The sequence below is a fragment of the Dermochelys coriacea genome, chromosome 2 (assembly GCF_009764565.3).
Source record: "Dermochelys coriacea isolate rDerCor1 chromosome 2, rDerCor1.pri.v4, whole genome shotgun sequence".
NCBI lineage: Eukaryota > Metazoa > Chordata > Testudines > Dermochelyidae > Dermochelys > Dermochelys coriacea.
The window spans coordinates 77,329,672-77,353,843 of record NC_050069.1 but is presented as its reverse complement, the minus strand read 5'-3'; the positions used below and the strand labels follow the sequence as shown (position 1 = coordinate 77,353,843).

At 44.1% G+C, this 24,172-nt stretch overlaps 1 protein-coding gene across 1 annotated transcript in view; it reads right to left on the bottom strand.

The window, feature by feature from the left end:
• Window positions 1-5,221: 5,221 nt before the first annotated feature.
• The window catches only part of CCDC178 (coiled-coil domain containing 178), a 371,835-nt gene continuing 352,884 nt past the window's right edge, over window positions 5,222-24,172 (bottom strand). The window contains exon 20 of the mRNA XM_043507112.1: window positions 5,222-5,902. Within this exon, the coding sequence (XP_043363047.1) occupies window positions 5,750-5,902 (153 nt within the window). The 3' untranslated portion in view covers window positions 5,222-5,749. The remainder of the gene's footprint in view (window positions 5,903-24,172) is intronic.

Below are 24,172 nucleotides of genomic sequence, written 5' to 3'. Positions count from 1 at the left end.
AAGGACTGGTCTGTCTCCCAAGATCTGAGAGAGCGATGGCTCGTCCTTCAGGATAGGTTGTAGATCCTTGATGATGCGTTGGAGAGGTTTTAGTTGGGGGCTGAAGGTGATGGCTAGTGGCGTTCTGTTGTTTTCTTTGTTGGGCCTGTCCTGTAGTAGGTGACTTCTGGGTACTCTTCTGGCTCTGTCAATCTGTTTCTTCACTTCAGCAGGTGGGTATTGTAGTTGTAGGAATGCATGATAGAGATCTTGTAGGTGTTTGTCTCTGTCTGAGGGGTTGGAGCAAATGCGGTTATATCGTAGCGCTTGGCTGTAGACAATGGATCGAGTGGTATGATCTGGATGAAAGCTAGAGGCATGTAGGTAGGAATAGCGGTCAGTAGGTTTCCGATATAGGGTGGTGTTTATGTGACCATCGCTTATTAGCACTGTAGTGTCCAGGAAGTGGATCTCTTGTGTGGACTGGTCCAGGCTGAGGTTGATGGTGGGATGGAAATTGTTGAAATCATGGTGGAATTCCTCAAGAGCTTCTTTTCCATGGGTCCAGATGATGAAGATGTCATCAATGTAGCGCAAGTAGAGTAGGGGCATTAGGGGACGAGAGCTGAGGAAGCGTTGTTCTAAGTCAGCCATAAAAATGTTGGCATACTGTGGGGCCATGCGGGTACCCATCGCAGTGCCGCTGATTTGAAGGTATACATTGTCACCAAATGTGAAATAGTTATGGGTCAGGACAAAGTCACAAAGTTCTGCCACCAGGTTAGCCGTGACAGTATCGGGGATACTGTTCCTGACGGCTTGTAGTCCATCTTTGTGTGGAATGTTGGTGTAGAGGGCTTCTACATCCATAGTGGCTAGGATGGTGTTTTTAGGAAGATCACCAATGGACTGTAGTTTCCTCAGGAAATCGGTGGTGTCTCGAAGATAGCTGGGAGTGCTGGTAACGAAGGGCCTGAGGAGGGAGTCTACATAGCCAGACAATCCTGCTGTCAGGGTGCCAATGCCTGAGATGATGGGGCGTCCAGGATTTCCAGGTTTATGGATCTTGGGTAGCAGATAGAATACCCCAGGTCGGGGCTCCAGGGGTGTGTCTGTGCGGATTTGTTCTTGTAAAACTATTTCCCCATGGTATTTCTCCCTCCCACCCCACCCCCCACTGTTCCTCTGATATTCTTGTTAACTGCTGGAATTAGCCTACCTGCTTGTCACCATGAAAGGTTTTCCTCCTTCCCCCCCCTGCTGTTGGTGATGACTTATCTTAAGTGATCACTCTCCTTACAGTGTGTATGATAAACCCATTGTTTCATGTTCTCTGTGTGTGTGTATATAAATCTCTCCTCTGTTTTTTCCACCAAATGCATCCGATGAAGTGAGCTGTAGCTCACGAAAGCTTATGCTCTAATAAATTTGTTAGTCTCTAAGGTGCCACAAGTACTCCTTTTCTTTTTGCAAATACAGACTAACACGGCTGCTACTCTGAAACTTGGTGTACATAGAAGCATTTAGACTGGAATTTTCATAAAAGCCTAAGGAAATTAGGCACCCTTTGTGCCTTTGAAAATCTCCCCATAGAAATTTCTTGTGTATCCATTTTGTTTAGTGTTTAGTAAACTAAATGCAGACCTGAAATTTTACTTTAGAGCAGACACCATTAACCTTGAATTGAAAAAGTGACCTTCAACAGGCAGTAATGCTCTTCAGTAGTGAAACTGAGATTCACTATTGGTCATTTCTTCAGTCCCCTGTCAATAGTTTGCCATCATAAACCTCAAGTCCAGTCAGTACTGTGTGTTATACAGAGAATAAACATGTAAGTGTGAATTATGGAGCTGTAATTCCATTGATGGCTTCTGGTAACATCATAAACCATAAGTTTGGAATCTTGGATCTATGCCTTACATAAGTTACTGCTCCACACCCGCAGCGGCCCTCCCCCCCATGCTTACTTCATCCCTCCTTTCCTCTTGACTACTGCCAAGAACTGCTTAGGCCGACAGTCTCATTCTCACAATGAGGACAGTTTTCCTTTAACATTCAGTTTATGATCACTGTTATAGTGGTAATGCTGAGTTGCTTAATTTCATATTTCACAGAGGTTATGTCACAACCAGGAGCCAGAAGATTTTTGTACATGAGTATACTCGTGTACTCATGAGTATAACACATGCAGAAGAGGTCTTTTTGCCTTTCACAATTTACATGGATACAAAAATTCCTAGGAATTTGGCCCAGATATGGAGCTTACAAAAATCTTTTCCCCTGCTCTGCTTGGTAATGTAAGACAGACAAAACAGATAAAACTTACTGATCAGCATGATGCCTGGATTCCTGCAGAGCAAGCAGAACACTGATCATAGCATCATTCCTGCACTCTGCCACAAGGGAGTTGTGAAAGCCTTTGCCAGCAATGGTAAAGCATGAAGGAAAAGAGGTGGAGCCAGAGTAGTCACAAAAGATCATCCTGACCCCCAACACTAACTTCCAGCTTCTGATCTATCTGCCGTGACTGAAGTCCCAACTTTCCAGCTGGTAACTCCCACAACAACAGAACCTTAACACCCCAAACAAACGGTGGTTTTTATTGAATGAAACGTATCACTACCCAGTGTTACTCATTTTTATATTTAATTGAATAAGCATTTTCTTCTGCACACATTTCATATCTGAGGAATTTCTGTTTGTCACAAAATCTCAGAAATCAAGAAGCCTTGCTGCTGAATTTAGGTTCCATGTGTGTCAGAATATGAAAGGTCCCTAATATAATATATACAGTATAGAAAAATACTTGGTTGGTGTCACTGGCGAGTACAGGAAACACAAATATTCTAACATTTAGAATTTTAAAATTCTGACCTGAATATTTTTTAAATAACAAGAGCAAAATGTATTTAAAAAATGCATCAGGCAGGGACAAATGTCACTGGCCACTGAAGGTTCAGTACAATTTATTAGTAGTTATGATTCATTAGTGGATTGTTACTGAAATGGAACCAAAAACATCACATACTGGCTAAAAACAAAGTTCTAGAAGTGCATTTAATCCAATGACTATTAAAGTCAATGGAGGTCTTTCCACTAACTTCAATGGGCATTGGATCCGGCCCTTAATTATTTATTCATTCTTTGTGCTAAATACCCTCATTTCTCAGGTGGACAAACCCAGTTTTTGGTCCAGTGTCTCCTGAGGTGTCCTGCTGGCCAATCCATAAAACCAAAAGAACAAATGACAGGGAGGGATCTCCTGAGTCATCGAGTCCACTCCCGTGCTCTTGAATCTCATTAATAGAATAATAAAATAGAATCTATAATCTCATTAATAGAATAATAAAACCATTGAAATGTAGGGCCCCACTATTCCTATTGGTCAGCTGTTCCAGAACCTCACTTAACAGTTAGAAACCTTCTTCCTACTTCCAGCCTAAATTAACTCTTGGCAAGTTTATACCTAAAATACATGGTAAGTGCACACTTTGTGATGTATTAATACTTGCCTATTAATCTGATTTACTGCCTATTCCAGTTTACCCTAAATCTTTCAATAAAGCACAGGAAATGTACATGAAATGAACTCGGAAAGAAACTATGACAAGAATTCATAGAGAATTTGCTTTGAATAGCTTACATTTCAAAGCAACAGTACTGCGGGGAAAACCAGACACAGTAAAAATGAGATGGTGTTTTCCTCTAAGTTATTTGTTACTGATTTTGGACTGTTTGCTTGAGAACTAAAATATGCTGAAGCTATGGCTTCAATGTTTTATACTATGGCAAAATCTGTTTTATTTTAAACATCATATATCCATGTACATATGTAGCTGTATTATGAAAAATCCCTGCTCCCTCCCTCCCAAACACATAACACATAATGACAGATGGGGCTAGACGCATTATTCTCACACCTGCAGGCTTCGGTGCATATTTGCTCTTTTCAGTTTTCCTCTGTCATATGGTATGTTACTGAAGTGATTTCCATGATTTGGTAGACAGATGTGGAGCACAGCTATTGAATTCCCATCACTGTTATTTTTTTTAGTACATATTTAAGACTAGAAATCTTAACACAACACAAACAGTATCTTCTCTAAAATATTTGCATATTGAAATATATCATTTTAATTTTAGATAACTATGGGCTGCATCCTGCAAACACTTCTGAGCACATGCTTATTCCTGTGCATAGTGCCACATAAATCCATGGGAAGTTGATGGAACTATGCACAAGAGCCTGTGGGGTTGAGTCCATAGATACCTACTACTGATATTTCATGTTTTTAAAGCATTATTTTGAAAGAGAAGATACGGTATGCGCCATGTACTAAAGCAGTAGGATAATGGTAACTCCATAGCTTTGCTCCCCATCTGTCACATATATTGGGTGGTTTTCATTCTTTGTAGTCTGATAGATAGATACCCTTAACCTTTCATAGACTTCTTTTGGTTACTGATAGCTTGTGAAGAGCTGGTTGCCTTTAAAGATTGCTTTTATTTTTTAAGTCAAAAAGTGATATCATAATCTTGCATTTGTGGCAGCACAATCATTTCCTTGACAAAAATAGTGTGAGAGCTTAGCAGAGGTAAAATTAAACAGTTGGTAATGTTAAATAAGATGATACAGTGGGTTTCAAAAGGGGAAGCACACAACATATTGAAACAAAATTATCTCTGAAAATTGTTACTGATGGCCAAATAAATGCAAGAGGGCCTTTGTTCACTTCTTTCTAAGCATGCTTTGTGGTCCAAGCATCTTTTCAAAAGTAGTTAAATATTTTAAAATGTATTCATCATAACCTAGATATTATGAATGATAGCTTTCTCTCGCTCTACCTCTGATTAGCACAACAGTTATCTTCTACTACGTGAAATATTTGCTTATTCCAGGTTTGCTGCTGACTCTAAAAGGTACTCTTTCTGTGTTACTGCATAGGCAAAAGCAAAATATGAACCTCTCGCTAAGTAATTTGCTGCAAACTATTATTTTAACAAAATATGTTTTCCGTCTATAGACTCTACAGTTTGATTGGTACTACAATAAACTGGACCAAAATAGGGGCTCAAATTTTCTGGAGGTTCTTTGCCAGGCAAAAAGTTGTTCACTCACTATACTTTTTTTTTTTTTGCATAATATTTACCTCAAGCTTGCTTCAGGCTAATGTCTCAATAATTTCCACTCCTTTCTCAGGTCCTTACCACAAAGGACTTGACTAATGATCCATAGACAAAATGAAGCATTTAAATTTATTCATTAATCATTCATCTCCAGCTCATTGAAAACTTTAAACTTCCACAAAATTAAGATAGAACATTGAGGAGTGATTGAGGGAGACAGCTTTCAGTGAGCTAAAAAAGATTGGTAAACACAAAAATAAAAGTACATTAGACAGAGTGTCTGAAAGTGTCACATGGGCATAGGTATTGTTACAGTTTACATAAACTTTAAGTACTGCATCGCAAAGCCTTTATTTGGGCCAACACGATGGGGAAATCTGGGGAAGCGTACAGTCACTGTCAACACTGCCAGTAATTATTCTCTCTTCCAATTAATGGTGACATAGATTAATTATCAGATGAGGCAAAGCCAATTGCAATCAGTCACCCAGAGCTGAAATTAGATCGTTCCTGACAGCAGCATGAAAGTCACCTGTTTCATTGTTATGGATTTGCTGTAAGTAAGAGAACGGCAAGGCATGCTGGGAGGTGAGTGAGTTTTTCGTCCATGGAAGTGTGAAATGGCAAACAGGTGAATGTCCAATTACACTGTTATCTGAACTGTGTGACTTTTCTTGTCTTTTACTTCAGCATCCAAGAGACATTGGTTGTTTGCATTGTCGTCTTTAGTAGATGAGCCATCTGTCAAGGAATGCAAGAAGGCAGTGATGTGCTGGATTGTTTTTGACAACTCCCCCTGTTTAGAATAGAAAAGCAAACAAAATCAATAAATACTCATTAATTTAGAAAACAAAGCATTATTATGAAATCAAACATGTGGAAAAGTTACTAACAATAAAAACAATAAGTTCATCTGCTGTTGTGGGTAGCACAGCACACATACACCTTCAAAGAAAGATTTAGCCCTAAATAAACTTCTTTAAATCAGTCAAACTAGCTGCATAGACAAGAAACATTTGAAACAAAAACCCCTTTCCATCATATTTAATGGGCAATTTTCTCACATTAATCAATGTTGACAGGAGTTTATGATCAACTGAAGTCAATTTTAGTATCCTAAAGTCTGGATCCTACAGACTGCTGGGCTCTTACATCCGAGAGTACAAGGAGCTGCTACTGTGCAGCATTTTGCAGGATTGGGACCCTAATTTTGACTACTGCATGAAGAGCTATTATAACAATGAGTTAATATGATTTTCTTAATACTTTCTAATATCATTGCCCCCAGCTTTATTGCGCAGATACCGTCAACACTCCCACCACATATAGCGAAGATAGTATCAAGATGCCTTGACTTATCCACAGCTATTATAGTGGCTATTAATTAATTATAATTAATTATATCAACAGCTATGATCAGGTTAAAAAAACCTTAATCCTACTATATTGTGAAGAAAAGAAAAGAAAAGAAAAGAAAAGAAAAGAAAAGAAAAAATTTTCTGCTGCTTCTATAACACTACGGTTTGAGGCTTTATGTCATGTCTGATTAGTCCCTTAAACAACAGACATGACAGACAGGGCCTTTCTGAGTGATGATTACGTCTCAGATGCTATAGTAAGATCCAACACTAAAAGCCAAGTGTCTTCAACGCCCCCTACTATCCAGGCACTGCATGGAGTGTGTTAGCACTATTATGAAACTGAACGTAACCCTTCTGCCAGGTGAAGCCAGGGCAAACCATGGCCAGATTCAATATCTAGGGGTTCCTTTCCATCGATACAACACAGAACTGGCTTGAGCCCCTACCCAGTAAGCTGGGAAAATTACACACCACCCCCTGGGTGCCTCTAAGAGGCAATACTTCCCCACTAGCAAGCACAGAGTTTGAGTGTAGAAAAGAAACTTTTAATAAAAGGAGGGAAGTAACTCTGAGTTAATCTGGGGAAACACTGCGAACAGGGTTCATAAACATAAACCATGAGTAAAAGCCCACACCCAAGTAGGCTGGACAGTATCCTTTTCCCCTCAGGGTCTTAAGTCCAGCAAACCAAAAGCACCTTTCACATGTCCTACCCTTCTTTGCACCCCACTCACAGTTGCTGTCCTTGGTCAGTGCAGACCCAGAGTTCTGCAGAGTTCACCTCCCACCCTGGGTGTGGGGTAAAGAGGCATCTTACTCGCTCCACTGGCCACTCAACGGCCACCTGCTCACCGCTCTTGTTGCACTCTTCCACCAGCCACCCTGCTGGCTGCTCGTCACGCCTCTCCGCCACCACCCTGCTGGCTGCTCATCATGCCTCTCCACCACCACCCTGCTGGCTGCTCATCATGCCTCTCCACTGCCTCCCTGCTGACCGTTCATCACGCCTCTCCGCCACCTGCTGGCCGCTTATCACGCCTCTCCACCACCCTGCTGGCCACTCACCATACCTCTCTGCCACCACCCTGCTGGCCGCTCGTCACACCTCTATGCAGCCACCCTGCTGGCTGCTCATCATGCCACCCTGCCAATCATTCATTCGCCAGTTGACTGTGAGTCACCTTCTGCCTCTCTGCTGTGACCTCTGCACATCAGTCTCTCACTGATTTTCAGCTCTTTTGCAGGCTGGGCAGAAACACTGCCCCATCTCAAGTGACTTCAGCTCTCAGTGATTTTAGTTCTTAGCAGGCAGGGCAGAAACACAGTCCTACCACAACTGGTTTCAGCTCTGATTGAACAATTAAAACAACAAAATATTTACCTCTATTATGTGAACAGTGGGGAAGAACAGGTTAAGCCAGTCTAAAGAAAACCCCGGGGGGCGGGGGGGTGCAGCCTCCTGTCCAGGGCTCCTCTCCCCACCCCTCTTACTTTCACAGGGCTTTGGTAGTGGAGCCCCTGGCTCAATGAGGTCCTCTCCACTAAGTGTAACCCCCGCCACCCATGTGAACAGGTTAAGCATAGTTCTGCTTCCCTGCATTCCCACAACAATCACAACATTGATAACAGCATTTCACTACCCATGCATTCAGTACTGATGCGATTTGTGACCCAACACCAGCCAAGATGATTACAATGAGCAAAACACCACTGCATCCGCTGAATATCTAAGCAAATCTAAGCAAAGCAGGAGGAAACTGTATTCACATAACCACACCCAGAGTCTCTCCCCTCCCAACTAGCTGTCAGGGAAGCATTCATTCAGACCCTGCTTACATTTCCCCCTCAGCCGAGAATTTGTCGTCTTGGCAAATCACGATCCAGATTATACCAACTGCCTACCTTGCTTGTCACCATGAAAGGTTTTCCTCCTTTCCCCCCCTGCTGCTGGTGATGGCTCATCTTAAGTGATCACTCTCCTTACAGTGTGTATGATAAAACCCATTGTTTCATGTTCTCTGTGTGTGTGTGTGTATATATCTCCCCACTGTATTTTCCACCAAATGCATCCGATGAAGTGAGCTGTAGCTCACAAAAGCTTATGCTCAAATAAATTTGTTAGTCTCTAAGGTGCCACAAGTTCTCCTTTTCTTTTTGCGAATACAGACTAACACGGCTGCTACTCTGAAACATAACAACTGCATGAGTTCTCCACAAAGGGTCTGAGGAAATCCACTATGGCTGCCACAAGCCTGTGAGCTAAGTGTATCACTTCCTCACTAACCACTCCAGGTGCATCATAAATTAACCTGTTTACTGACTTTATAACCCTGTCGCACCTATTGAGAGTGGGCATTGCAGGGGGAGTGGGGACTTCTTCTGAGGATAGGGATGATGAGGGTTCTCTTGAGGGTATGCCCTCTACTGGTACAGGCCCCTGTATATCTTGCTCAGATACTGGAATGTCCAAGGCACCAGGGATACCTGCCACTTGTATGTTCCCTCGTCCAACAACCTAGGTGTATCATCACAGGCTTGTTTTTCTTCCAGGAACGTTAGTGAGGTAAGCTCATTGTCCCAGGCTGGTCTCATCATTGCTGGGGAGTTGCCAGCAACAGGCCTATATACTTCTGCCCTGGGGTTTAGAGCTGAAGAGGTGGAGCTCTCACTGGGTTCAGCTGATGGAGGCTGGAATCTGGTCTCCATTCTAGGATACTCCATGGTAGTGTCCCCCTCCTCAGACTTGCTCTCAGATGTGCTAGGTAAGGTGGATTAGCCCCACAGGGCCCACTGCATGTGTTGGGTAGTGGATTTGGTCAGCTCCCCTTTTCCACTCATATCCCATGTTATGATCCATCCCATAAGGGGCACCTACCAATTCCCCCACAGGTACTGGGAGGTTTCTATGCACCGTCTTTATTTGCCCTGGCCCTGTCTCATGTTTAATCTTGTATGCCGGCAGATCTCCCAGCTTTTCCACTACCAGATAAGATATTGCCTTCCATCTGTCAGCAATCTTATGTTTGCCAGCAACACCCACATTTCATAGCAGAACTCTGTCTCCTGGCTGGAGTTCCTGTGAATGCACTCTAACATCATACTGGTGCTTGTTACTATCTGAGTTCTTGTGGGCAGCAGCTGTAGTCAAGTGATAAGCATCCTGCAGTTTTTCTCTTTGTCGGGAAACATTCTGCAGATGTGTTTCATGTCTTTCTCCATCCTCTGATACCATGAAGCACAGATCTATGGGTAATCTTGGCTCTCGCCCAAACATCAAGAGATATGGGATGACTCGTTCTTCGTGGCATTGTAGGCATGTGCCAAAAATGCAACATGCTGGCTCCAGGTTGCTTTCTGTTCTGGACGTAAAGTCCCCAGCAAATCCAACAGAGTCAGATTGAATCGCTCTGGCTGAGGGTCACCTTGAGGGTGGTAAGGTGTTATTCTGGACTTCTTAATTCCTGCCATCCTTAGCACCTCCTTCAGGATGTGACTCTCAAAGTCCTGTCCCTGGTCAGAGTGTACCAATACGGGTATCCATACACTGAAAAATATTTCTCCCAGAATACTCGAGCAATGGTGGTGGCCCTCTGGTCATGTGTCGGATATGCCTGTGCATACCATGTAAAATGGTCAGTTACTACTAAGATGTTCTCAACATTCTTCCCGTCATTTCTAAAGACAAAAAATCAATGTATGTAACCAGCTCCAAAGGTTTGCTGCTTGTGATATTCTTCAGGTATGCTGCTCTAGGGGGCAGAGTTTTCCTTTGAACACACCGAGCGCATGTCTCACATTTCTTGCATATGTCCTCAGCCATCCAGGTCCATTAGAACCTACTATGAATAAGTTCCTGGGTTCTCTCCATTCCCAAATGTCCAAAATCATCAGGCAGGGCCCTCATGGCCAGGGCTCTGTACTCTTTTGGTAGTACTAGTTGTGTTTGCTGATTTTGTAAAGGATCTGCTGTGATCCGGTGCAGCACTCCCTGCATCAGTTTTAGTTTGCCATTCCCTCAATAATAGTCTACCCTCGAGGATTGATGGAATAATTGCAACAGCATTTCGCCCCTCTCTTTTTGCAAGTTGTGTGTCATGAGTGTCAGTATCTTGCAGTTGGACTTTTTGACAATCAGCAGCATTGAGCATGGACAACAGAGACTGGTCCAACACAATATAATTCACAGAGGCAGATGGCACACTTTCAGGAGGCAAGTCCAGAGTTTCTGCAATGCAACCATGAAGACTCTCACGGGCCCTTGACTCTTGAGAACTTCCATTGCAAATAGCTCTCACTCCATCCATAGGAATCACAGCAATTTCTGATGGCTGCGAACGCTGTTTGTTGCCATTTCAAGGCAAAGAAAACCATCCAGTTTGTGGATGGGGTACTGAGTTTCACTATCGGTGGGCAAAGGCCACAGGTTTACATTTGCCTTCAACTTCCTGTTATAGGAACACACCTAAACCCTCCTAACTGGCATCTGTATGTAGTATAAATGGCTTGCTTGGGACAGCAAAGACTAGGACTGGAGCATAAGTTAGGGAGTTAATGATTTCTCGAAAAGCCCTTCCAAAGTTCTCGTCCCATCGTGGTCCAAAGGGCTCTAAGGGGACATAGTGTCTCTGCTCAGGAAGCTTTAGGGACCTCCCCATACTCTTGGTCTTACACTTGCTTTTGCTGGATGGGTAAGATCATTCAGAGGCCTTACAATGGTAGCATAATTCTTCACAAATCTACAACAGTAACCACTAAATCCAAGAAAGGTCTTAAGCTCTCTGTAATTACTTGGGTGTGGCCATGTAGTGATTACTACTATTTTATCTGGATCAATACTCATGCCCTCTTGGGACATGATGTGACTCATGTACTTCACTGATGTTCTAAAGAACTGGCATTTATCAATGGAAAGTTTCAGTCCATAGGCCTCCAACCTATCAAGCACTTTAAGAAGTCTTTCTTCATGCTCCTCCCAGGTCCTTCCAAATACAGTCAGGTCATCCAATTAAACCAAGACTTGCAGTAAGTTCATGTCTCCCACAACTTTCTCCATAAGACTTTGAAATGTGGCAAGTGCCCCAGAAATACCTTGAGGCATGCATTCAAATTGATAAAACCCTAATGGACAGATGAAGGCTGTCTTCTCCTTATCTTCTACTCCCAGAGGGATCTGTTCATATCCACTTCAAAGATCCAATACTGAGAATCACTGTCTTCCCAGCAAACAGTCTAAGGCATCTTGTACCTGAGGCATGGTATACTGGCCAACCACAGTATGGCTGTTTAGGGTGTGGTAGTCGATATACATTCAGATGTTTCCATTCTTTTTATGGACCACCACAATGGGTGAGGCATATGGGCTAAGGGACTCGGTAATGATGACATTTGCAATCAGCTCCTGAAGATGTCGCACATCTTCCATCTCGGAGAGCAATCTTCCTAGATCTCTCCCTGAAGAATCAAGAGTCATGTAGTGTTAGGACATTGTTTCATGTTCTCTATGTATATAAATCTCCCCACTGCATTTTCCACTGAATGCATCTAATGAAGTGAGCTGTAGCTCACAAAAGCTTATGCTCAAATAAATTTGTTAGTCTCTAAGGTGCCACAAGTATTCCTTTTCTTTTTGTGGATACAGACTAACACGGCTGCTACTCTGAAACCTGTTAGGATATAGATATTCAGGCCTGTCTGTAAAGGCCTATACTCTAAGAATTTAGGTGTATTCTTATCACTTAGCTAGTTATAGAGGTATAAAAGAAAGAATCAAAATCACTGTCCGCCAGTGTAAGGGCCTTCTCTTACTGTGACAGTCTGAGGCCCTGTTCTTAGGCTAAGATCTCTGGCTAAGCAGCAGAGGCAGCAATAAGCTGGGAAGCGACCGGTCACCTCCTCACATTCCAAACTAGTCACACTGAAATAAGGCAATCTGGGGCTGTTAGAAAGGTGATCATAGAATCATAGAATCATAGAATATCAGGGTTGGAAGGGACCCCAGAAGGTCATCTAGTCCAACCCCCTGCTCAAAGCAGGACCAAGTCCCAGTTAAATCATCCTAGCCAGGGCTTTGTCAAGCCTGACCTTAAAAACCTCTAAGGAAGGAGATTCTACCACCTCCCTAGGTAACGCATTCCAGTGTTTCACCACCCTCTTAGTGAAAAAGTTTTTCCTAATATCCAATCTAAACCTCCCCCATTGCAACTTGAGACCATTACTCCTCGTTCTGTCATCTGCTACCATTGAGAACAGTCTAGAGCCATCCTCTTTGAAACCCCCTTTCAGGTAGTTGAAAGCAGCTATCAAATCCCCCCTCATTCTTCTCTTCTGCAGACTAAACAATCCCAGCTCCCTCAGCCTCTCCTCGTAAGTCATGTGCTCTAGACCCCTAATCATTTTTGTTGCCCTTCGCTGTACTCTTTCCAATTTATCCACATCCTTCTTGTAGTGTGGGGCCCAAAACTGGACACAGTACTCCAGATGAGGCCTCACCAGTGTCGAATAGAGGGGAACGATCACGTCCCTCGATCTGCTCGCTATGCCCCTACTTATACATCCCAAAATGCCATTGGCCTTCTTGGCAACAAGGGCACACTGCTGACTCATATCCAGCTTCTCGTCCACTGTCACCCCTAGGTCCTTTTCCGCAGAACTGCTGCCGAGCCATTCGGTCCCTAGTCTGTAGCGGTGCATTGGATTCTTCCATCCTAAGTGCAGGACCCTGCACTTATCCTTATTGAACCTCATTAGATTTCTTTTGGCCCAATCTTCCAATTTGTCTAGGTCCTTCTGTATCCTATCCCTCCCCTCCAGCGTATCTACCACTCCTCCCAGTTTAGTATCATCCGCAAATTTGCTGAGAGTGCAATCCACACCATCCTCCAGATCATTTATGAAGATATTGAACAAAACGGGCCCCAGGACCGACCCCTGGGGCACTCCACTTGACACCGGCTGCCAACTAGACATGGAGCCATTGATCACTACCCGTTGAGCCCGACAATCTAGCCAGCTTTCTACCCACCTTATAGTGCATTCATCCGGCCTATACTTCCTTAACTTGCTGACAAGAATGCTGTGGGAGACCGTGTCAAAAGCTTTGCTAAAGTCAAGAAACAATACATCCACTGCTTTCCCTTCATCCACAGAACCAGTAATCTCATCATAAAAGGCGATTAGATTAGTCAGGCATGACCTTCCCTTGGTGAATCCATGCTGACTGTTCCTGATCACTTTCCTCTCCTCTAAGTGCTTCAGGATTGATTCTTTGAGGACCTGCTCCATGATTTTTCCAGGGACTGAGGTGAGGCTGACCGGCCTGTAGTTCCCAGGATCCTCCTTCTTCCCTTTTTTAAAGATGGGCACTACATTAGCCTTTTTCCAGTCATCCGGGACTTCCCCCGTTCGCCACGATTTTTCAAAGATAATGGCCAAGGGCTCTGCAATCACAGCCACCAATTCCCTCAGCACTCTCGGATGCAATTCGTCCGGCCCCATGGACTTGTGCACGTCCAGCTTTTCTAAATAGTCCCTAACCACCTCTATCTCTACAGAGGGCTGGCCATCTCTTCCCCATTTTGTGATGCCCAGCACAGCAGTCTGGGAGCTGACCTTGTTAGTGAAAACAGAGGCAAAAAAAGCATTGAGTACATTAGCTTTTTCCACATCCTCTGTCACTAGCTTGCCTCCCTCATTCAGTAAGGGGCCCACACTTTCCTTGGCTTTCTTCTTGTTGCCAACATACCTGAAGAAACCCTTCTTGTTACTCTTGACATCTCTTGCTAGCTGCAGCTCCAGGTGCGATTTGGCCCTCCTGATATCTTTCCTACATGCCCGAGCAATATTTTTATACTCTTCCCTGGTCATATGTCCAACCTTCCACTTCTTGTAAGCTTCTTTTTTATGTTTAAGATCCGCTAAGATTTCACCATTAAGCCAAGCTGGTCGCCTGCCATATTTACTATTCTTTCGACTCATCGGGATGGTTTGTCCCTGTAACCTCAACAGGGATTCCTTGAAATACAGCCAGCTCTCCTGGACTCCCTTCCCTTTCATGTTAGTCCCCCAGGGGATCCTGGCCATCTGTTCCCTGAGGGAGTCAAAGTCTGCTTTCCTGAAGTCCAGGGTCCGTATCCTGCTGCTTACCTTTCTTCCCTGCGTCAGGATCCTGAACTCAACCAACTCATGGTCACTGCCTCCCAGATTCCCATCCACTTTTGCTTCCCCCACTAATTCTACCCGGTGATCTGATCTATCACCTCCAGAGAAAGGGAAGAGCCTAGAGGATGTAAAAGAAAATTTAGTTGATAGTTTTCTGTTCACTAAGGACTCACTTATCAATAGATGGGATGTGAAATCCTCATTTCTGTGTTGTTCTATCATTGTAGTCCCCATTTCCCTATTGTTTGTCTGTATAATCTCTGTCTGGTTCTGTGATTGTTTCTGTCTGCTGTATAATTAAGTTTGTTGGGTGTAAACTAATTAAAGTGGTGGGATATAATTGGTTAAATAATCATGTTACAATATGTTAGGATTGGTTAGTTAAATTTCAGTAAAATGATTGGTTAAGGTATAGCTAAGCAGAACTCAAGTTTTACTATATAGTCTGCAGTCAACCAGGAAGTAAGCAGGGGGGGAATGAGAACAGGAAATGGGGGTGGGGAAATTGGAATCATGTTTTGGTAAGCGTGGGGAATGGGAACAGGGACATAGGTAAGGCTCTGTGGTGTCAGAGCTGGCAAGGGGGACACTAAGGAAGGAAACTGGAATCATGCTTGCTGGAAGTTCACCCCAATAAACATCGAATTGTTTGCACCTTTGGACTTCGGGTATTGTTGCTCTCTGTTCATGCGAGAAGGACCAGGGAAGTAAGTGGGTGAAGGAATAAGCCCCTAACATGTAGTCTGATGTTGTGCTCTACCCCTTTTGCACACCCCACGTCCCACTCATGCAGTGAGAATACCCTGTTTATTTCACAAAGTTTCTTCCTCAGGCGATCCTTCCACTCCTTGGACAATGGTGAATCTCCAAAGTCAAACTGCAGGATCTATTGCTGGAATTTGAGTTTCACACTGCGGTCTTACAATGGTTTCAGACTCAAAGAGGTCTCAATATCTTCTGCCTTTGTTTCACAACAACATCATGGCTTGTTTCATTAGTAATCTGTATAATCACCTTTTCCTAGGCTTCAGCAGGTAGGGTTATGACTCCACAGGGGACCAGCACTCCTTCAGGGAGCTCTCCTTCAGCCGGCTGCTCTACCATTGCTAATGCCCCTTTACTGCCTTTCAGCCACATACTCATGATAAGCACTTCTTGCTCCATCCTTGCAGGCACCACTAAGGGGGTCATTCCAGCGTACCTCAATACCCCCATCGATAGCTCAGACATCTCCTTTTTAGTGCTCTCAATTTTCCTATAGGCTTCAGCTCAAAGCATATAGATCATCAGGGTGTTCAGGTATTGGTCCCCAGTCCATCGTCTGCAGTAATCCATGAGTACCTTGAAAAGACTGGAGTTGGTCCCTGTCAGCACATACACATCACAGATTCCTTTAGGGTCGTGGCATATTAAGGCAGCTGTGTCTAGCTCTTCTCTTACCCCAGCAACCTCCTCTGGAAATTCCAGGTACACTATGACATACCCTTGGTAGGGGTGTTCATCCATGCGGAAGCCACACAGACCAAGGCTGGTCAGCGGCTGTATAGGCAGGTGCCTAAGCATCTGTTGGTAGAATGACTGAAATGCATCCGATGAAGTGAGCTGTAGCTCACGAAAGCTTATGCTCAAATAAATTTGTTAGTCTCTAAGGTGCCACAAGTCCTCCTTTTCTTTTTTTGAAATATAATAGTCACTTGAGATCCAGTGTCAAGCACTGCTTTACATTCTGACCTTCAATCCTCACCTCTGCTCGAGGCCCTTTCAGTCCTGAGGAGATCCCAGCTGGACAGTCTTTTCCAGGGAAGCATTCAAATCCTCTGGGCCTGGGTGGCTACGGGCCTGGGTGGCCCCTGGCCTGACCCTTCAACAGTTCCTTGCTCCCTCCTAACTGATCCTCAGCTTTCCATACACTAAGGAAGGATTTTCTTCATTACAACACTTGGCAGCATTGTGTCCATCCTGACCACAGAAGAATTGCCCTTTCGCCCTTTGCTCAGGTGGGATGGTAGCTCTAAATGCTGACTTCTCCATCGCCACAGCCAGAGGCTCTTTACGCTTGGAAGTCTTACTCTGGTCAATGGTCTTTTGCTGCTCATCTATATGTTCTGTTAGAGTCTGCACTTGTTGGGCAAGTTCCTCTCTGGTGCTCACCATCAGTGCACTCGGTCTCCGCAGGGGTGCTATGCTGGCTGGCTCAGACGGATGGGCTTCCCAAAACTCACTGGCAGCCTGCCTTTCTTCCTCCTCTCTGACCTCTTTTATCAGCTGGGAGTAACTCGGGGGATGTTCCTGTTGTTCTCTTAACCGGAGAGGAAGTAGAATGGGGTGCTGATATTGAGTTCCTCTTACAATTTGAGCCAGTCTGGTCTGATCCATCTGCTCAGCAGTCACTGCTCCCCTCTTGACAGCTCCCTGAAGCAGCCTCTCCAGCCTCTATACACAAGCTGAAAACTTCTTGCCCCTTTGCTGTTGGGAATTAAGGAACTTACAATAACTGTCCTCAGAGCTCTCTGCGCTCCCAAAGGTGTGCTCGAGGGCCTCTAGACAGTCCTTCACACTGACCCCAGGGTTAGTGAGATTCAGGATGCGATTCACATCTAATGCTGGGCCCCTGAGGCTCTCTGCTAGACATCTTTGCTTCTCAGCATCTGATACAGCCCACTCCTGCAGCATTTCAGTGGTATGTTCTAACCAGGGTTCAAACTCCTCTTCCCCAGGTATTGGGATGGGACCCCCAGCAAATAACCTTAACTTACGATAAGAGCTTGACGTAGCATGGGACAACACAACCTTTTCCAATGTTTGCCCCAGTGCTTTTGCCCGATCATCGGGTGAGACTGCAGCCCCCGATCTAGAGGCTGCTGAGCCAGGGCCCAAAAACTTGACATATTAGCCATTATACAAACAATGATTTCATCAAAATATAAACACAATTATTTCACAACTTGGTGAATCACTCAAGATGTGCTTGCAAGGGATAGTGACCCAGGATCCCAGACGAGCCCTCAAAAACGTAACCCTTCTTCCAGGTGGAGCCAGCAGCAACCAGGGCAACCTTCAATATCTAGGGGTTCCTTTCCATCTGTACAACACAGAACCAGCTCGAACCCCCACCTGGGAAAATTACACACCACCACTGCATTCAGGAAACGTGCTTTGTTACCCAACATCAGCCCAGTTAATTACAATGAGCAAAACACCACTCTATCTGCTGAATATCTAAGCAAATCTAAGCAAAGAGGAGCAAACTGTATTTAAATAACTATACCCAGGCTCTCTCCCCCTCCCCACTAGCTGAATGTAGCTTGCATTCATTCAGACCCTGCTTACATTTAAATAAGAAAACAAATTTACCTATCTGTAATTCTTGTTCTCTGAGGACATGAGGACAAGGTCCCTCTCCCACCACCATTAATATCTTCTGGTAAAGTGCCCAGAGCTCTACAGACCATGCATACTTGTCTGCTCTTTCTCCCTCCTGGCTCTTCACAGGAGTCTTTGGTAGCTACTCCCTTACTGGGTTATTTTGGGAGCTTCCTAGAAGTGGCTACCTTTCCAATTAAAAAGAAGGCTTTCAAGAAACTGTTGGAATCTACCTAATTCCCCTATACTTTAGCAGCAGGGCAGGCAAATTGGCTTCTGAGGTATCTTTATATTGCCTTATAGGGCATCTCTCAGCTGCTATCTATTTGTTTTTTTGTATTTTTGGATACTTAATGTTTAAAATCTGAAACAAGATATTTTATGTCAGGCTGTGTAGGAATTAATTATTCAGCAAAGTCAATTTTATTAGAAAATAAAAACAAAAGAAAGTTGAATTCTGGTGAACAATCCAAATGAGCCTGACTGATCAAAAGGCATCAGAAGAATATAATCTTTTAGCAGAACCTGAGGAAATTTCTCAATAAGGCAAGCAGGATGCTGAAAGATAGCCTGGAAAGCCAAAGTATAAGCTGTAGCTCAGCACTGCAGCAAAAGGGAGCCTCTCTATCAGCAGCAGCAAAAAAGGAACTGACAGAGGCAGTAGGCTACTGTGACACCTCACGAGGGTCTTGTGTCTCACTGATTCCATATCAAATTTGTTTAGTTTACAAATAATACATTAAAACTGCCAGTCCTGCAAACAACCAGTGGACAGAGAGTCAGGATGGGTTCTCTCCTTCTCATACATCATCAGTAAAAGTAATGATATTGCAGGTTGCACACCTGTAACTGGGACATAATTTGGCCTGGTATTCCTGGCGATGTTGCATAAGAAGGAATGAATCCAGCTGACAGTCTAATCCGAAGCTGGGTGCGCAGGAGTAACAGTTAGAAAGAAACATCTGTTTATTTGTAAATTGAGCAAACTTGATGTGGAATCAATGAGACACAAACATGGAATCCCACAATGCAGACACATTTTGGAATGGAATTAAACTTCAAGGATTCTATTGTGTCTTTACAGCTATTTGTGTCCTCCAGCAGATACAATACCTCCCAATGAACTTGGGCAGGATAGTCCATGTTTTACACCCTTTTAATGAAAGCAACATACTCTGTTCTCAGCTCACTTGCTGGCCACTGCTGGGAGAAGAGGCTGGGTCATAGCCCTGAATCATCTTCCCTTCTTTAGTGTGGCTGGTTCTACTTTAGTATGGCTAGCCAGGAGCAGTCCTTGTACTCATGAGAACACAAGCACTGCAGCTGAGCCCATACCTGAGCAGGGAAGCAAGGAGGGAGAGGCTATTTACACTCCTTCTGTCCTTGTGCAACTAGACAGGAACTAGGCAAACCAGGATGGTTTATCTCAGGGGTTCTCAAACTGGGGGTTGGTCATGAGGTTATTACATGGGGGGATTGCGAACTGTCAGCCTCCACCCTAAACCCCGCTTTGCCTCCAGCATTTATAATGGTGTTAAATATATTTAAAAGTGTTTTTAATTTATAAGGGGAATCACACTCAGAGGCTTGCTGTGTGAAAGGGGTCACCCGTACAAAAGTTTGAGAACTACTGGTTTATCTGAATCACTTTATTTCCCCAGAGTAGGAAACAATTTTATGAATAAAATGTTATAAAAATTAAAGTCACTGGGCCAGATCCAGGACTCTGCTCCATCTGCTTTGTGTTTCAGTGCAAAGCAGTTGTACAGCTCGAAGATCTAACCACAGGGGAATCACTGAGCAGCAGCAAACCATTATAATGGCTCTGACACCAGTCCTCTTACACTCCCAGTGCAGGGGGCATTACCTAGGGAAAGGGTCATGAAGATGCAACCACATATCATTAAGTTTAAAAGATAAGAATCCGCACAGTTTGTACTGAAAGCATACATGTTGTTACCAACACCCTCCTATGGGAAGATGATAATTTTCTGTTTTGTGTTTAAACATGTATTTCAGTAGCTTAAAAACAATGAAATGCTTTTTATTCATAAACTGAATAGTTTAAATGGATTTTCAAACAGTCTTCTAAGATATGTTGCCTGCAGTTTATTAATGGGGTAATGCAGCTATTAATGCTTTGGAGAGAACGCTAAGTAAAAGGTTTGACCTTTGCAAACATATACTAATTGTACCTGCTGAAGGTCTAAAGAACTCAAGATTGCATAGCTGAATGGTTTTAAAGAAAGAAAATTATGTTACTTAGCCCTTTATATATCATGTTATGTATTGGGAAGGGGAAACATTCATTGGAATTTAGAGGAGGAAAAAACTCATTACTACTTTTAACTAGGTGGGCACACTGCCTCTTAGAAATTTTAATGCTGTTTATAGAGGACAACACCCACAGTGTCTGTGTTGTATTCATCCTTGAAGTGAAATGTTTTTATTTTTGTATCTAACTCGACAGATCTACTGCTATTTTAGTCCTAGAAATATGTTAGCAGGATAATCCATGAAGTTAAATAAACTCATTCGCATAATTTTGTTTTAGACATTGCCTTTTATTTCTTCAACAGACCAATATCATATAGATCATGCCCTGAGGCCTGCTTATGGCTCCAAGAGATTGAAAGGGCATCTGTAGTTCCAGCCGAGTCTCCCAAGGCAGCTTTATGCCCCTATAACTTCCCTTACACTGGAATGATCAGATACCCCAGTTTTTTGAGCAGAACCTGAAGGAAGTGCAGCAGAAAGCACTGATACCAGAGGATTTGTCCCATACTTTTTTCTAGGGTCCCTACAGTAAAATTGAGAGCTGGATAAAAAGTGGGACAATGATTCATGAACAGGTTTGCAAATCAGAACCTGAATTACCATTTGACATATTGGCATTCTTTGTATTTGCTTTGTCATGGCTATTTATGCAAGCCAAGTTTTATTCTTACAAATCTTTCTGGAAAATAAAAAACAGAATTGTAATGGGAATTTGTTTTATGACAAAACAAAATTTATTTTGCATGGAAGCAGAGGTAATTTGTGTAGTGGCCATTTTAGCATGCCAACACAGAGAGGGGAAAATGGAGGAAGGTGACAGGGAGATGGAGGAGGAGGAGATCAGTGTAAGGGAGGAGGAGGGGAGAAGGATGAGTAGGATTGCCAGGTGTCTGGTTTTCAACTGGAAAGTCCGGTCGAAAAGGGGACCAGACAGTGTCCTGTCAGTATTACTGACCAGACACCAAAAGTTCGGTTATGCTGAGTAACCATCCGCAATCGGGTTCCGCTCTGTTGCTGGGAGGGTGGGAACTGGGAAGAGCAGCTGCTGCTGGAGCTGGAGGAGCACTCAGGAGCTGGCCAGCTCAAGCAGAGAGAGGTACCAGCGGCCGGTGCCCAGGAGAAGGGATCCTGAAACGTGTGGCATTTGAGGAGCAGGGCTGGTGGCCGGGCTCATCACCCAGACCGCCTTCTCATCCCCCTTTGTGCCCTACCCCTGGGTGCTGCCCCCCATCCTGTCCCAGTCACCCCTCAACCTCTGGAGCATGGCTTTCCCTCCCCCATCCTGCCCCGTCACCCCTCCACCACCAGAGCATGGCTCTCCCTCCCTCGTCCTGCCCCAGTCACCCCTCCACCACCGGAGCACGGCTCTCCCTCCCTCGTCCTGCCCCAGTCACCCCTCAGCCCTAGAGCACGACTCTTCCTCCCCCATCCTGTCACAGTCACCTCCCACCCTGGAGAGCAGCTCTTCCTCCCCTGTCCTGCCCCAACCACTTTCCTCCACTCCCCAGTGCAACTCCCCCCACATCCTGCCTCAGTCATCCCTCCACCCCAAGAGCCCTGCTCAGCTGGAGGGGGAAGGTGGTGACGGGAAGAGGAAGAGAAGCAGGGGGAGGGCCTTGAGGGAAGAGGTGGAGCAGGGGCGGGGCTTTAGGGGGAAGAGATGGAGCAGGGGTGGGGCCTTAGGAGGGAAGAGATGGGGCAGGAAAGATTCTGGTTCTCCGTTGGCCACCCTAAGGATAAGACTAGACAGGACTGAAAGTAGGACCCACTTATCACCTTTGTGGACTGACTGCTGTAATTGATATTTCTGTGGTTAAAATTAAGATTGTGTTTTATTGTGAGGAAACTCATGTGTTACATGTTGCATATTGCTGTCATCACTGGGATGTGGGCGATCTGACCTAGTGTTTGAAGCAGGAGTTGGGAATCAGGCCAGGTCAGATACCTGGAGGTCAGAGTTTGAATGGGCCAGAGGGCAAATTGAGAGTCAAGTATCAGGAGGCAGGCAGGGTCAGGTTACCAGGAGATCAGAAGTAAGAGACAAACTTGAGAGCAAAATCATGAAACAATAACCAGTCAGTAACAATAACTCCCCAGGCAGGAAAGTCTGGGGAGTGGGAGCAGGTGCAGGAAGCACAAGGCACACAGTCCAGAGCAAGGTGGATCCAAATTGCATGGACAGTGTCCTGTTCCTGTGCTGCGTTTACATAGGGGCTGTGGACCAATTAGGGCCACCAGTGTTCTGTCAATTAGCTCCCCGGACTGGGGTCCTCTGTCTGAGTTCAGTTACTATTCTGACAATAGTTACCAGGTCTCTGGGTGGCAGGTTGGAACCTGCTAGCTACTCAGAGCCTGTGGACCAGTTTCCTTGTCAGCTGGAGGCAGAAGGAAGTTCCTTGTTGGAGTCTGTCACTGGCAATGAAAACTGGTTGCATGGGCATTAGGGTATGGATAAGAAGCATCCCATTTCCATGCATTTTAGCATTTGCACTGGGGAAAGTCACACTTAACAAACCTTAATCTCCTTTTAAAAGAGTTTTTGTTCATGGAATTCAAACTTACAGCATATAAATGGAACATCAGAACTCTCTGCCAACTGCAGAAGCCTCTTGTTCACATGTAGAAAGTTTGTACCAGAGAAGCAGCATCACACAAACATGTTACTGTTGAAGGAAAGTACTGTTATATAAAGTAAGGCCTAAACATTACTTTAAAGAATTCCCTGACAGCATCAGCAGAAACAGTATTGACATCCTCCTCCTCATCATATGGACAGACTGACACACAACCTTCTCTTTCTTCTTGAGCTATTACTGTTTAGCAGTAGCACTACTGTAACAGGGTCTGTTACACTCGGCAAATAGGCTGCCCTGGTCCAGAGAGCACTGCAGGTGTCCAAGTGAACACTTAGCGATCTTCCACTACCAAACACATGTGATACTATTTAAAAAAATAAATAAAGAATATGTAAATAATTTAGTAAGTGGGCCTACTTTCACACATCCGCTTGCTGATCTCAGAGGCATATAAAGACAGATGAGCATGACTTTTAGGTAATCAAATACAATAACAATAAAATAGACATTTGAAAAAGAGAAAGACAAACAGTTCTAATATGTTGACTAGGAAGAGTGCGAGGCTGTCTTCTGTGTTCTATTTACATTTTTGGAAAGGGCCTAAGTCCTATTTTCAAAAGCAACTAAGACACCGGAGCATCAGTTCCAGGGAAAGTCTATTGAAAGTCAATGGCACTTGGACACTTTTGAAAATGGGATTTAGGCCCCTGTGTCAACACGGAGCTTTAGAAAATTTTATACTCCGTCTGCCAATTACCTATTCCTGAATACTGAGGCTGGTAGTCTCTGTGTTGCTCACTCCTTCCCCACTTGTGACCAATAACTCTCATAAAATGACCTTCAGAAAAAAGGTGCTATGTCCTTCTGTGCAAATAAGACAATCACTAGCAGGTTTTCTGCATGGAGCACATTATGCACTAAATATTTATCAAGAGTCCTGGAAGACTCTCTCCTTGTTATCCTTCTTCATGTTCTTCTCTTCTTCACCATATACCTCATGCTAATCCTGCAACTATCTCTTTCCTGAAGAAATAATTTGTACTTTGCCAGCATTAAGTTTTCTTCTCTTTTAAAAGGGGGAAAACTATAACATGCATCATCCACAGATTAATACTCCCTCTCCGTATACTTTAATCTCATTTTATTGCCCTGTGATAGGACAACATCCTGTACTACATCCTCTGTACTCAAAAGGGGTCCCCCTGTCCTTGACAGATTGCTTTTCCCTTAGTATGAACAAGAGACTGATATTTCTGTGCAGCAGATAGCTGTCGTCTGCCACTAGCAGAAATGCTAGATTGAGATGACAGTTATGCTTGTGATGCCCATGTT